This window comes from Coffea eugenioides, chromosome 6 (assembly GCF_003713205.1).
Source record: "Coffea eugenioides isolate CCC68of chromosome 6, Ceug_1.0, whole genome shotgun sequence".
NCBI classification, from domain to species: Eukaryota; Viridiplantae; Streptophyta; class Magnoliopsida; order Gentianales; family Rubiaceae; genus Coffea; species Coffea eugenioides.
The window spans coordinates 8,115,211-8,131,414 of record NC_040040.1 but is presented as its reverse complement, the minus strand read 5'-3'; the positions used below and the strand labels follow the sequence as shown (position 1 = coordinate 8,131,414).

Here is a 16,204-nt window from a genome sequence, read left to right as displayed (position 1 = left end):
TATATATGCATCAAAGCATGAGCATCGTACGTAGATGCTCTGTGATTGATCATCTATGTTGAGATGATAGTAGTATTATTCGAAAGAACACCATGACAACAACAATGCGTCAAGATGCACATTCATCATGCAAAATGATAGATGATGCATACACAACCATTTTATTGGTGAATAATCACATAATATTTATATTCATATATGTAACTGTTAACTGAATTATTGAGGAGTAAGTACAAAGGTGGCGGTCGGCAAGTCTCCTACTGATTTTTGTGCATTTGTAGGGCAGGGAGAGCGCGATTATATTCCAGGAGGATGACTTTCATGCCAAATCCACAAAACAGAAACATTATCTACTTATTATCAATTAACGGCGGAGGTTACATATCAAATACATTCCCTCCCCATACATTGGCATTGTGTTTCTTGACCATAGCCGAGACAGAGACACAATAGGTGAAAAACAAAAGTTGAAGCCTTTTGGCACATATATGTGGGTGTGGGGTTGCAAAAGCACTTACCCATCAAAGGTAGATTGAAAGATCCATATGTGTACTGTGGTTCACAACTTCCATGCCAGAAACACACCCAGAGACAATTTGAAACAGAGTAATAGGTGAGATAATTGAAGCACCTTTGTGTTGTGATTGAGAAATGGATGTTCCAGAGTTTCCAAAATTTTTCCCATCTTACCTTCCACTTCAACAACTCAACATCACCTTTAATTTCCTCATTTTCGTACAGAAACATATCTGATAAGGATCACCAATCGTCCTAGAAGCTTCTGTTCACAATTGGGATAGGCCCAATTAATTCCTACCATTGATTTGTGTCAAATAAGTATTGGAGGCTCATATTTGGTTCGAAAAGTTTGCCTATAAAAGGCCTACTTCCCTTGAGACATTCATTACTCATTCAAGTTTGACATGTTTGAAGAATAAAGAAGTTTCTTCAATTGTAGTTTTCTTGCCTTACCCTTCAGCTTTTCAAATTTGATCTTTTTCCCGTACTCAAGAATCGTGCAAAAAATACTCGGTGAGCTTGAGCATTAGCTGCCTTTTAACTTCTGCATCAAAAGTCAAAACAAGTTCTTCATTGTGCTGTTAACGTAGTACATAACCAAGTTGCATTGCAGGAGAGAAAGATGAGCAGTACTACTATTGCTGCAGATGCGGTTGACCACGAGGGCTTCCCTGCTGACAAGAGTAAAACTGGTGGTTGGGTCCCCGCTGCACTTATCTTAGGTTTGTATTCTCCTCGTTTCATAACTAAACCAAATTTAGCTATCCCAGTACTGCAAGTGCCATTCTGCTTCAATGTTGAGAAGGTGAAATGATACAGAATTTAAGCGGAAATACTAAAAACTGACCAGCTTACAATAATACTGCTGTGCAATCTTCATTTTGAATTCATGATCATGTCAGACATGTTATCATTTTTTTTGCCCTTTTTGCGATGCCATTACTAGATTAAGCTTGCGGTTGAAAAGCGTCGTGAACAAGTGGTTCATTTCCGGCCAGATACCGTGGTGGTCCAAGGAAATGTCTTGAAATTTAATGGTTCATTTACCATCGGAGACGTGGTCCTTTGTATATGTATATTAAAAAAGGGCGATGCCAACTTCTTCTAGACTGATTTGTAATTGGTATTATACTTTCTTCTATTCTACGTGGTTTAACTTTTAAGAGTTACGTAAATCAAAACGTTTATGGTCTAATTTATTCATTATAAGTTTTTTTCTTCATAAAATACGATAGTTGAAAGATTGATGATCTTATAATTAAGCTGTTCCAAAAGACAAAAAAGCACGTTGCTTGAGCATGTTACTTTTGTCTGACATTCATACGTATGTCCAAATTGCATTGGTTTTAGTCAAAAGCTTTCTTCTTCTTTTTTTTTAACTGCATTAAAATTTGAGAAGTTTAGGCTGAAATCTCTGGTCCGATTTTTATTTTTATTTTGGGGCTGGAAAACATAAAGGAATTGAAATCTGCGAGAGGCTTTCAACAATGGGAATAGCGGTGAACCTTGTTACGTACCTCGGTGGAACCATGCATCTGCCTAGTGCAGTTTCAGCCAATACTGTCACAGATTTCATGGGAACTTCCTTTCTTCTGTGTTTGCTTGGAGGCTTTCTTGCCGACTCTTTCCTGGGCAGATACAAGACTATTGCTATTTTCTCAACAATACAAGCAATGGTGAGTGCATATGTACTTCGATTGTCCATTGAATAAAAAATCACTCATACTTTCTTTCTTTGTTCTTTCTTTTTTATTTTCGGAGGGGGGGTGGTACAAATTTTTTGAAAAGTTTCCACACTGACAAAAACGAAAAATGATTTAGGGAACTGGCATGCTAGCAATAACAACAAAAGTACCCCAGCTGCGGCCTCCACCTTGTGCTGCTCATGCCAACTGCCAAACAGCCAACGGATTACAAATGGGAATGCTGTACCTTGCTCTATATCTTATTGCACTGGGGACAGGTGGCCTCAAATCAAGCGTTTCAGGATTTGGAAGTGATCAATTCGACGAGAGAGATGAAAAGGAGAAGTCACAGATGGCTTATTTCTTCAACAGGTTCTTTTTGTTCATCAGTATAGGAACACTCGCGGCAGTTACTGTCCTTGTTTACCTAGAAGACAATGTTAGTCGAAGCCTGGCATATGGTATTTGCTCCTTGTCAATGTTCATAGCCATCTTTATCTTCTTTTCGGGGACAAGAAGATACAGGTATAAGAAAACAGTAAGGAGCCCTGTAGTCCAAATCTTTCAAGTTATTGCAGCCGCTATAAGAAAGAGGAAGATGAATGTTCCTTACGACATTAACATGTTATACGAAACAAATCATGAAGCCTCAAGAATCCAGCACACTGATCAGTTTAGGTTAGTACGTGTATTTTTGTGATCAACATGGTATTGCTATATTTCGTATCTTTGCTAGCGCCAAACTTCGCTAATAATATCGCGATTTCTTCCTCTTCTTCTTTTTTCGGTTTAGATTCCTGGATAAGGCTGCTATTGTTGCAGAAGATGATTTCTCTGAGAAAAAAGTTGCTGCATCTCCAAATCCTTGGAATCTATGCACAGTGACAAGAGTGGAAGAAGTGAAAATGATGGCCAGACTACTTCCCATTTGGGCCACAACAATCATTTTCTGGACGACTTATGCACAGATGATCACCTTTTCCGTTGACCAAGCATCCACCATGGAGAGATCAATTGGCAATTTCCAAATTCCAGCAGGATCACTCACTGTATTTTTTGTAGCAGCCATTTTGATCACGTTGGGAGTCTATGACCGTCTCATTATGCCATTTTGGAAGAAATGGAAAGGCAAACCAGGTAGAGGCACAGCAAAATTTTTCACTGTACGGGCAAATTATTGTATAGTAATTTTATGCTATAAAATAACGTAATAGACTCATTCATTCCGGAGCAAGGGTTGACAAATTAAAGTGGTCGAACCTTTTCGCTAAGCATTATGTCTCGGGTCCCATTGTAATCATTAAGTATACCTCTTAACCCAAAATTTTTGTGTGGGTATCATTTGTGGGCCGCAGGTTTCACTAGCCTACAGAGAATAGCTATAGGTCTGGTACTCTCGACGATCGGGATGGCAGCTGCTGCTCTAGTTGAGATGAAAAGATTGTCGGTCGCAAAATCCGCCGGGCGAACCACTGCAACATTGCCCATAAGCGTGTTTCTTCTGATCCCACAGTTCTTTCTGGTTGGTTCTGGAGAAGCATTCATCTATACCGGACAGCTTGATTTTTTCATAACACAATCGCCCAAAGGAATGAAAACCATGAGCACGGGCCTCTTCTTGACAACTCTATCACTTGGTTTCTTTTTCAGTAGCATGCTTGTATCCATAGTGAAGGGGGCGACAAGAAGCCATCGTGGTGAAGGATGGCTAGCCGATAAAATTAACTATGGAAGGCTCGATCTCTTCTATGCACTTCTAGCAGTACTGGGCGTCATAAATTTCGTAGTATATAGCATCTGTGCAGTTTGGTACAAGCCTAAGAAGCCAAATCCTGCCATGGAAATGGGCAATGTTGCCAACGGTGCCGGTGCTGAGGAGAAATGTTAGTGATGTTTAGCCAAAACGTCTCCTCCAGTGACCTACCCTTGTAGGCAGACAAGGATGACGATTTTGAAGTTCGCTTGTCCTTTTCTTAATATATAGTGAGTTGGTCAATGACTGTAATAAATCCATTTGGATTTGGAAAGAATGTATGGTTATTGGCTGCAAGAATCTCGTTCTTCTTCTTTTTTTTACTTTCCATTCCAATCCAGTTCTCGAGTATTTTATTTTAAGTCCACCTTCAAGTGTCAGAACTGTGGGTAATTTTGATCCTTTTTGCGACGAATACATGGGATGTTACATTACTCAGCGATATTCGGTACAGGAATAGAATTAATTTTTGTAGACATACTATTAGATTAAATTTCAGTATTCTTTTTTTTGGTTTGGAGATTCCAAATTGGACCGGAAAGTGAATTGGATGAGTTTCGATCTATTTATCCTCTGTTCAGCAGATTTTAATATTTGTTTAAATCCAAAAAATCATAATTGGAAAGATTGAATTAATACACTCGCAAACACACAAGGGGAGGCTGACTTACACACATAAAAAGTATGCGTACAGATACAGATTTAATAAGTGATGACATTTGTATAGTAAAAAAAAAAAAGCGTGGGAGAAGAGGAATAATACTCTCAAATTTATCAATAATCACACGCCATAATGATACTTTCAAATTTTCACTCTGTTTAACTGATAACAGTAATGATACTCCCTATTTATAAATTATATGAATTAATAAACAAGTCTTGACGACCACAGCAAATCAACTAATAAAATACCCATTCCTAAACAATAAAACTACCATAATATAAATAATAAAACTTGACTTGACTAAAATATCGCCACTAAACAATAGCATACAAACTTCTATTTTTTCTTAGAATTGATTTACTATTTATGCCAACAGTATATTTAATTTATTTTGATATTGATAAATTGCATGACATTGAAATAGTAAAAAAAGAAAAGAAAAGAAAATTAGTAGTAACCAGTTTAAAAACTCCACATTTTTACCATTTTGAACAGATAGTTCTTGACTGAATTTAGCCAATTCAAAATTGACATCAGAAGTTTATTACTACTAGTGAATTTGACCAGTGCTACGATTGGATGGTGATTTGATGATTTGTGTACTACGTACGTCAAAGTTGAAAACCTTCTCTGTCAATAATCTGCACCGGTAATTTGGAATCTTTTTGTTACAGAAAGAAAGGGCTTGTCCTTCAGCGAATTATGAGCGATTGTGAAGAATATTTTATCTTCAGCTGAAGGTTGCTCTCGCTCGCGCAGGAAAGACAAACAAGTCAAATTTAACCCTATTTGCTTCACTTCTCGCTCTCGCTAGAATGGATAAATCTTTGTGAAGGGTCCCTGGAAAATGAGGGAAATCTTGGATTTGGGAAAGAAATTTTGCATTTCAGTCAAAGTTACAATTTGCTAACCACTAAACTTGGCTCAGTAATCACCAGGGAAGGTCTTAAGTCCTTCTTTGGACTATAGGTGGATGTTTAAATCTTAATTATAGCAAAAAAAATTTAAAGATTGTATCAAAACACTTTTTTAATGTAGTAAGGTCTGTATATCTGTTAACTCCAAGTACAGTCTCTTTAGACTCCAAATAGAATCTCTTTAGATTATACAATAGTTATCGTGAAAGGAACAAAAATGTCAAAGTTACAATTTGCTGTTTCCGAAGGAGTATTAAGGTAGGTGCATACAAGAAATAAAAAAAAAAGTCATAATGTTGCACTGTTACAACGAAAGGTCTACGAGAGTCGAATGGAGGTGCAAAAAGTCAGTCGTATCGATTTCTAACACTGCATTATTGCACTTGAAGAAGAAGAAGAACGTTCCCTCGTACATGTGTCTCTTAAACCATACATTCGGGAGACAAATAATCACAGCCAGCCACAAATAATTTCATCTTTTTGGTGACCATTATAGTAATACATCAAAAAGCAATTGTTAACAACCTTATATTAAACTGAGTTGTCGTTTGGATTTCTGTCACTGATATGCTTTCATTCCAATCGAAATCGATGCGATGGTTCCCTTTTTCCATATGGATTTTTCGAATTTCAATTCCGAATATAAAAAATATATATTTCTTGAGAATTTTGTTTTCTAATTTCTTAGGATTCCTTATCCATACAAACAACGCCACTCACTCGTGTATAATGTGGGGAGAAAAACATTCCATTTCAGGTCTAACTATACTCCAAATTCTCTTCTTAGAATAAATAAATACCCGCAAAAAAATAAACCTAAAATAGCAATAATGTAATTTGGATTCGTAGTGAAGTACTATTAATTATTTTGTAGTAAAGTTATCATTAAAAAGTAAAGATTGAATCACCAAATTGCATTGGTACTTTTAATATGGTATAGATGTAGATATACATAAATGAAAGTCAAAAAAAATTGCTAAAAAATATATGAATATTATTATGAATAGCAGGTGGTAAAAAAACAAAACAGAACTGACTTGTTGAGTAGTACTAGCGAACCACATCATGTTTTTTTGTTCTAAGCCGACGATGTTCAACTCTTCAATGTCATATCACAATGCGTGCTTTGACTTTTCAACAGTTTGCCCAACTTAAAGGGAATATTTTGAATTATAGCAGCAGCTAGTCAAGCTTTCATCTACGCCCCTGTACGATGCGTTGACCACCTCGTCCCGCAAAAGGTTGAAGGTCGAGGTATGGGATCTCTCCTGTCCTGAGCCTGAGGGTCAAAGCTCCAGACGTGGACGACGCCAAAGATACCGTCGCAGTTCAGCGGAAGGAAAGGTCGGGACAGCATATTGATAAAGGCGTTGCCTAGAAATGGGTCTTGCAATCTTATTACTCACTATTATGCTGGCAGAGTGGCGTGATTGATGCTGAGGAAAAAGGTTCCGTTCCTTCAACCGATCCATGCAATCGTTTGATTGATAATGCAAAATTCCTATCTTCGCACAATTTGTGGATGACGGATACCTGTCGGCTGTCAGGTACACAATTTTTTTTCTTTTCTTTTCTTTTTGAGAAGTGAAGAAGCGCTGACCTTCCCCGGACCGAGCTGACCTGATGAGTTCGGCGTACCGATGATAAGAACGTGTCCAAGCCCTGCAAAATAAACGAGAAGAGATCTATAGGATAACTAGCAGGGGAGCCCCGAGGTTGTCCTCGGGGGCACTCCGACGGTCAAGTTAGTCTTCCGGTGAGTGGAATTCACAAGGAATAAAACAGTCGGGGGTAATTTGCCAGTAGTGAGCGTACCTTGTACAGTGGATGTGCGTTACCATTTATACCTGCTGATAAGTCCGACCTCCGTACGTTTCGGGACCTGCCCAAAATAGTCTCAATCCCGCGTCGAGGGGGATCTTTCCCGCCCTCTGCGGGATTGTTCTCTGGAACCTTTCGGAGCCCTAGTGCGGTGTGCCTCAAGATGGTGGCCATGGGCCTGAGGTCCGAGCCTAACTCTGACCTTCCTGGCTGCCACGTGTCTCGGCCCAGGACGGAGCCTCTGCAAGAAGCATTCATTTCTCTTCTAAGAAAAGTTCATATAACCCCATCCCCAGCCACACAAAGACCTTGATAGGGTTATATGGCAGCATTTCGGAGCACATGTTGACTGATCATGTCAACTGACACAAACATTTCCTTTGCTTCTATGTTTTCACATACTTCATGGGTTGGCCCATTACTACCATTTCCTGACCAATTGGCAATGACAAAACCCATAAAGGCCGAGGGCCAAGCCCAACAAACTCCTCTTGAAACTACTTTCCTTTTGATCATATAAGCAGCGGAGCTAACCAAACCTTTAAAGCAAGACTTAGACCGACAAGTTTCAAAATTTAGGAACTCAAGTCAGACACTTCTTGGATACGCGTGACACGTAAATGGCATAATTATCAAGAAAATGCACCTTCAAATGGACAATCAAGTCTTTTTTTTGTCAGCAACGATACATTTGTATAACCTATTCTATCTTAATCTAGGGCGAATGACTTTCTTTTTTGCAGAGGAAACAGGGCACATGAAAAATATAACGCAAGTGGATAACTCTTTAAAGCCTCAGGTGCTCTTTGCAATCATCATAAGGATCAATTATATTCTGATTTAAAAAAAAAAAAATTATGCTCTGATTTCTGAATATATTTTGCAACGGATGAATGGCCAATCCCTTCACTAAGGTTATAAGTGGCACGCGAGGACGTCCGCAGCTAGACAAAGACCCCAGCATGAAAATCTGAAATAGATCTTAAGATTGAGCTCTCTATATCTTGTGATCAGAACTCAGTTGATTGTCGACCAGACAATGTACTGGTAACTTTACAAGATACCTAGCATATATTTTTATGCATAATAAGCCACACATCCTGTAAATAGCCAGATTGTATGCTGTCTATTTTACGAATTAGCCAGTCTTAAGGCTCAAATAGGCTGCAAGTAGAAAATTCCCTGCTTGAATTTGCTGAAATTTCAGAGCAGAGTGGAGCACCCATCTTCTAGCAAGGAGGCTCAGGTGATTTGCAGAAAAATTTGGACAAAAGAATAAAGCAAAGGATAACATGACTTGATGCAAGAAAAGTAAACTTATAGGTCCTGGGTTGTAATCCCCCTTCCCCCTCCCTGCTTCTTAAATCCCAGCCCTCTCCTGCTAAGTTTACATTTAAAAAACAAAAAAAAGTTATATCAGACAAGCTATGACAAAGGAGTAAAAGAAGCCAAAAACTACAAGCTGAAGTAAATCAGCTCAATGACCTGGTCTGGGGATATATTTCTGTCTGAAAGACTGCCTTTTAATCGAAAATGAAGTGGAAAATAAAACTCAGATGGCCACGAGAATATTTATGGAAGCAAGCACTGAATTAAACTTGAGCAACTTGACTTTAAAGGTTTGTTTGACCAACATCATCAGGTAATACTAATTGCATAAGCCCAAACAGAGTTCACGAAAATCCAAGTGCCCTTCAGAATTTCTGCAGCTACCTTTAAAACATTACAACATGATCTCATGGTATGATTGGTTTTAAAACCACAATCCAAATCCTCAACAGTAATTCTTCAAGGGATCCATAGGGGCAGACGAAAAGCAAAGAAATAAATCTACATTCCCCATGTGATAAGTTGACATATAACTGGTCTGTATATGAAGAAACACATTGATGATCGCTGCATAATCAATAAATGAATGTAAACAAATTCTTCTCATTTATAAGGAGCACAACTGTATTTCCAAGTAATGGTCAAACAAATCTCTGTGTCATCTCCTCTTGTCATGATTGTAAGCTTTTTTTTTCCCTAAGTGAGTCAATGTCCAGGAAAACAAATCTTTAGGGTGCACAATTATATCAAAAGTGTTTTCATCACAATTAAAGAAGACGAAATAGTTTATTAATAATGAAGAATATGCTTACAAGTTCATGTTTTAATGACTAATAGCCTAAGGTATAAAGGCAAAAAAACAAATTAACTTTCTAAAACAGTTCCTCAGGGAAGAAAAACAACTCACAAAACCTGAAACTGAAATGACATCTGGATACATAACATACTTCCAGCAAGAAAAGGAAAAAGATAAATAAAATATGCAGTACAAGTCAATTGTGAATGTTTCTGAGAAAGCAGAGACTGGCGATGCATGCACAATAACTGAAGCCAAAACTGCGAAACAAGTATAACAGATCTAGGAAAACAAATAATGCAACGAAGAGTCTACCATATAACTAGTAAGATGCCAAAATATGCTCTTACCATCACAACTAGAAGCAGTATCATCTCTAACTGGATAATAAGGTAACTCAAGCATTCCAAACTCTGACTTGGTTAATAAGATTCTAGTCACCAAAAGAACAGATATGGTAAATCCACAGGCACAAACTACAACTTGCACATGATATCAATCCTAGATAACCGTTGAAATGTGGAGCATCAATGCATGTTCTATACCCAAAAAAAAAAAAAATATTGCCAACAAAAGAAATCTTAATCCAACAAACCCAATAACCATCCAGATCATTGGCAAAAAAAGAGTTCTCATATATTAATATTATGTCAAAAGAAAGCTAATAAAGCGCCTCAAGTCATTCTCAAGCCACGTTCATGATTTGGCAATTTGAGAATGAACATCAATCTCATATCACCAAAAACATGACGTGCTAATACCCAAGATTAACGAACAATAAATTAGGAATCTAAAAAGGGACATTGTGAAAAGAAACTCCTAACATGGCATACCAAGAGAACAATCTAACCAGTCCTCTCCTTTCAATTCTTTGCTAATATCCCTCCTATCAAAATAACCATGATCAAATCAGGGATCAACAGATTAATCCTGTGACTCGGACTTCTTAGCACCAGACTCCTCTCTTTCCTCAAGCAACCTGCCAGCCTCTTCATCAGCTTGGGCAGCTTTCCTCTGTGCTTCCTCAGCCTCCTTAGCCTTCATTGCCACAAATTTAGCATGATTGTAATAACAGACTCCCAAGAAAGCCAGAGCATAGCCAATCAAGTTCACCAAGGTAACTGCATCCTTAATCACGGACCATGAAAATGCGATCAACAACCAATCCTTAACAACACCAGCCACATTCATTGTCAAAGCAGATGTCTTTCCAACGAGCAAAAACACCGCGAGATTCAGAGCAAAAGCACAGAAAGAATTGGTCCCAAATACGAAAAAATCAAGATGGAAACTTGAAGTCTCCTTCAACACGGGATATTCCACGACCAACCAAGGAACAGTCAAGAAAACCAAACAGCATGGCGCAACATAGTACAGGGAAGTAATTGGATTCAAGGTGATCCCCTTTGAATTCAACAAAATCTGAATCATAACAAGCCTAGTTGCCTCAAAAGCCACAGCACCAAGCTGCAAAATAACCCCCCAGGTATCGAACTTGGCCTCCCCATAAGCAGCAATGGCAACCCCAACAGAGATGGAAACCATATTAGCCATGACATTAGTCTTAAATTGCTCTTTCTTAAAAAGGATCCCAATTGAATAAACAGCAACGGGCATCAAGGCCTTGAGCATTTGGATGAAAGAAACAGACAAATAAATATAAGCAGAATTAGAAAGCCATAGAGATACCGCATAAAGAAGACCAATGGGGACAACAGATTTGACATAGAGATCCCAAGACATGGAAACGGGTTCAACCAACTTGAAGACCCGGACGAGAAGGTACGCTAAGGAGGAGCAAAAGGCCATGTGGATCATGGTCAGGGAAATCGGGTAGGGCCAATTGTACATCTTGCGATCCAAGATGTACTTATTGTAGACGATAACAGTGAAGGATAAGAAGATCCAGATCGCCACATAGGTGTAGGACAAGATGATCTTCTTCAGAACGCCTTCGCTAACCCCTCCTTTCCCCATTGTTGCAGTTTTATTGTGTGAAAGAAAATCTCAGATGAAAGCTATGGAGATTTTCCTTATGCTTGGGAATTTTGGTGACCCTTTTTCGAGAACTTTGAGGTGGGATTTTTTGCAGATGAGAAAGGAGGTGCGGAGGCGTTACGGTGAAGGAGTTGGGCTTGGGGGGAAGAGGGCCAGGTGTTGGAAAATATATGGAAAGTGAGAATGAGTACGGGAGGGACTTAAAGAAGTTGTGTGAATGTGGGATTTTGTGTTGGGGAAGTGTTTGACTTAGTTTGTTTATACTAATTTGGTTGGGAATTGGATGCGATGTACAATACAACTTGGAAAATACATCCGAGCATTATTAAAAGTGGAGCTTGGATGATCCGGTAGTATTTAGACATCTTCTTCACAAAATTGAATTAAATCTTATTGTGGCAAGTAAATCTTATTGTGCATGAATCTAATTGAATTTGATTAAAATTTTTCTTTTCCTATGAGGATATTATTTGATTCGGGTTTATTGCTTTCCTTTTTAGGATGAGCTGAGTTATGCACGCACCCACAAAAGCACTACTGAGCTTTTTGGCTCACCTTAATGATTTCTTCTGGGGTTCCTAACCTCCGTATGCATACGATACAACCTAATAATTAATTGTCTACATTGGATTTATGGGATTGTTTCTATTTTTGGCATGTTATTTTATTACTACTTGCTATGAACTTCAAGGGTAGCAATCCCTTTGGAAGCGCTCAATGAAATGAGACACCCAATATTTTTGTTCTCCAACACAAAAAGAACAAAAATGTGAAACACCAAAAAGTTAAAGATATTGTTTAGAGTGCAGTATTTCTTGAAAATTTTTGAAAAAAAAAAAGAGATTAGGATTAATCTTTCCTGCACTGACAATGTATACACCGTCAAGTACTGAATGGATGAATGATAACTATGCAAAATTTGAATTTGAACTCCAACTTTTACATATATGTCATGGATTCAACGGTGAAAGTGCATACACTATCAGTGTATATAAGATTTAGGGTTAATTCCACTTTGTCCCCCCAAACTTTGGACGATTATCCACTTAAGTCCCTAAACTTCAAAATGGGACACTTAAGTCCCTAAACTTATAAATACCTCCCACTTAAGGAAAATTGTTAACAAATCCTGAATGCCATTGGTAGTCGAAGTGTCCCATTTTATAAGGGTTTAGGGATTTAAGTGTCTCATTTTATAAGTTCAGGGACTTAAGTGGGAGGTATTTATAAGTTTAGGGACTTAAGTGTCCCATTTTGAAGTTTAGGGACTTAAGTGGATAATCGTCCAAAGTTTGGGGGGACAAAGTGGAATTAACCCTAAGATTTACTCAAAGGATTATTATAACACGTTTGAAAATATAATGTATGTGAAGTAAAAAAAACGATTGAGAAAATGGGTAAAATGAATTTTAACAAAAAAAAATTCTCCAAAAACTAGCAGTCCAAGCAGAGCTTAATAAGTAGTAGATATCAAACAACAGGAACCTAGAGCACTTGCCCGTTGCCCACTTGTTAGCATTCTCTAGTTACCTTTTGGATATTTAATTAGTGGTAGAATGCAACAATGATAATTAATTGGCTACTAGAATAGCAAAGTGGAAAAACCGGTATGTGCCTTCAAAACAATAATAACATGAACGACTGCTTGCTGATTAGTGGTCTAATTACAAAGAAAAATCATGAAGGCAGCAGTCAAGGTATACCTTTTATTTTTTTATTTAAAAAAAAGAAAGAAAGAAAGTTAGTCCAATCCAATGGCACCCATAAATAATTACCAGGTGGAAGTATTTTTCGTCTTCACGCTGGGCCCAGATATTCAAACTGTAATTGAATTCCCGTCGCGTGTTAGTCCTGCTTCTTTCTTTCCCCAAATCTCCTTCTTTTCTATCTAAAAAAAAAAATTGTAAGTAGTCAAAAAGGATAGCCAAAATCGTTGAACAAAGATGTCAGTCCGCATCTTTCACGCCAGCACCTTCCCTGTCAATCCCCAAATCCCTGGATCAATAAAATAAAATGAAAGAGTCCAAGAAGGTAGGTGAAATACGACTACTAGTAGTGTGTTTCTTTACCAAAATCTTGCAATTTTTCATAGCTAACATTATTATTATTGAATTGATTGTCATGACAAGCCATCTCCACTTCACCCATAACCCGAACTCGATTGATTGATAATGGTTTCATGAAAGTAAAATTGCACCCTTTCATTAATTTCAAGTGGAAAAAATGGGATATCCTTCCCCATATGCCATGGGTGGGATAATAATAAATGGAGGAGTGAGGAGTTGGGTTCTCGTGGGCTTAGCAGCAGGCTCCCCCGTTGTGGAGGTTTGGGGTGTCGTCCCCTTTGATGTATTCCACATCGGGGTTGGGAGTGTTTGGATTGGTAGTTATAAGTCTCCTGTGGAATCTCAAAGGATACCGGTTTTTGGGGTTTTCTCGGGGTTTAGGTTTGTAAAATTGACGTAAGCTCTTTGGGCTTCGAAAGGAAAAAAAAAAAAAAAAGGACCGAGGACTAACATGGTGCCTTAGTACAGCACCTGCTTTTTCTAGAAACTTTTTAAGAGCTTGCATCAACTCTCAATGATTAATTGCTTCAAAAAAAAAAAAAACTCTTAATGATTAATGGATAGAAGAATTTCACTGGTTGGAAATATTTAATTTGTTATGCACAGCCAAAGAAGAATACTCCTATTTAACCTGTTATACACGACCAAAAATAAGTCGTTACATTTCTAAATTGAATGACTTGAAAAGAACAGTAGAAAATTGCTTGAAAGGGAGGTTGGAGACATGGAGATGGGAATATTGGAAATAACGGGACACTTGTCACTGGTTGTTGAAGGTTTAACGTGTGGAGGATCGGAATTTGGTGGTTTGTTTAGTGTTTACGATGGTTTTCACATGCCCAATCCGACCGACCAGTGACTTGAGGCATTGACCATCAAATGTACTTTTTTTTTTTTTGAGGAGACGTTGAAATGTTTGGTAATACGTTCTTGCCTGTTTGTAGTTTTTCGATCTTTACCTCAACGTGTACATCTAGTTAGTAGGAGTATCTTTTCTTTTTTGTTTTTTTTTGGGAGGAAAGTTAGTGGTAGTATCTATTACGTTTGATTGACAGAAGGAACGAGAAGCAGGGGCTGAAACATTTTATTGACATTGGCTGCGTGGTCATTGGTTTCCCGTAGAACACTCCACGATTCCTTGCCCAAGCTCCGATGTTACCTGTGTGTCAGATGGAAATTGCACGCACAAATCATGGGATTGGTCGATTAAATTGTTCTTGTCGAATTTGATGGAGTACTCGAAATTTCCCGTTCAATCAATGTCATGGCGGGCGATGCCTGGAAAGCTTTTTATGATTCCCAGATGCATTAGTGTATTATATATAGTGGATTAATAAAATGTAAAGCACTAATCTTTGCAGTGCTAAGCATCGTAATTGCTTCTATTCAGAATTCATTCAATGCGGCTTGAGCAAAACCAATTTCACTTCGTTGTTTCTCCGTAGCTCGTAAGAAAGATTGCCGAGAGATTATGTGTGCTCGTTTTGAGTATCTGTGGAAAAACGTCACGAAGTTCTTGGCATTCAAAACCAACGTTGATAAATCCAGACTGGATAGCGACTCGAGTAAAATTATTGGATTAAATGTCAACTAGTTTGATCGGTCAGACCATTATAAAAAAATTTGCTGATATCGGTATGATATTATAACTATTACATATTTTTCATAAGTTTTAGAAATATTGAAATTGAGTTCTTAATTGTATTCGACCAACTGTATAAAATGTTCCAAAATACTAGGGTTACAGTCAAACATACACCTAAAAATTATATATAAAAATGTGAATTGATGTCTAAAAAATGTTCATTCTCCAAAACTATTTGAGAAACTGAATTAAAATAAATTATGCCCAATTCGAGATCTTTTTTATTGGGAATATAGCTTTATAATGCAAGTTGGGATTGCCGATGATAAATTGACAATATGATAGGGATGAAAATTCTTGATTTTATTTAGAAATAATTTAGAGAAGCATGTGATTTTAGTTTTCGTATTAAATGGGTGGCATTTTTTTATTCCTATTAACAAATGAAAATTTTACAATTTAGATAATTCAAATTATGTCCGAAGAAAATAAGGAAGAAAAGTTTAAGAATCGGATCAAGCAATTGAACCGGATCACTGATTTGACTGATTTATGATGTTTTTGACTAAGGCAAAATTTGTGTTGTTAATCAATTCGGAAAGAATATCAATTCCAACCCCCCCCCTCCGAATCTAACAACGCTATTCAAAACTTGTGAAACTTGGGCTGAGAATTGGTTAAAGTTCGTTAGTGTTTGAACCATATAATGATTTTTAGATTAGTCCCGGACTTTAATCAAGCGCCTAAGTCAATAGGTTTTGTAACTTCAATCGAGCTATATGATTTTATCATGTTCCCAATCAAAAAAAGTAAAAAAAAAAAAAAAAGGAGAGTACGAGCTTGTAGGTAACTTTTGCAAAACGGCACCAAACAATCGGAGATTCTTTCTTTTTGTTTTTTTTCTTCATTTACGAAATGGAATTAAAAAAAAATAATATAATTGTTTATTTATTTATTAGATAATAAGATACTGAAAATGTTAATTGTCATGTTCATAAGTTGAGAGTTGAGACTGCAGACATGTCCATGAACTTGGCCATTATGTTACGGATCTACTTATTTTACTATTTT

The 16,204-nt window shown here is 37.5% G+C and overlaps 2 protein-coding genes across 2 annotated transcripts; one reads left to right on the top strand and one right to left on the bottom strand.

Annotated features, from left to right (window-relative positions):
* The first annotated feature begins 654 nt into the window (after positions 1-654).
* Positions 655-4,280, top strand: LOC113774744 (protein NRT1/ PTR FAMILY 6.2). The gene is made up of 6 exons (XM_027319353.1): positions 655-1,032; positions 1,133-1,241; positions 1,978-2,195; positions 2,341-2,882; positions 2,998-3,341; positions 3,560-4,280. Exons 2-6 carry the CDS (start codon positions 1,142-1,144, stop codon positions 4,090-4,092), a joined length of 1,737 nt encoding a protein of 578 aa, XP_027175154.1. The 5' UTR covers positions 655-1,032; positions 1,133-1,141; the 3' UTR covers positions 4,093-4,280.
* A 5,818-nt stretch (positions 4,281-10,098) lies between these two features.
* On the bottom strand, positions 10,099-11,677 carry LOC113773086 (probable sugar phosphate/phosphate translocator At5g25400). Its single transcript, XM_027317619.1, has one exon. It carries the CDS (start codon positions 11,459-11,461, stop codon positions 10,409-10,411), a length of 1,053 nt encoding a protein of 350 aa, XP_027173420.1. The 5' UTR covers positions 11,462-11,677; the 3' UTR covers positions 10,099-10,408.
* Positions 11,678-16,204: the final 4,527 nt, after the last annotated feature.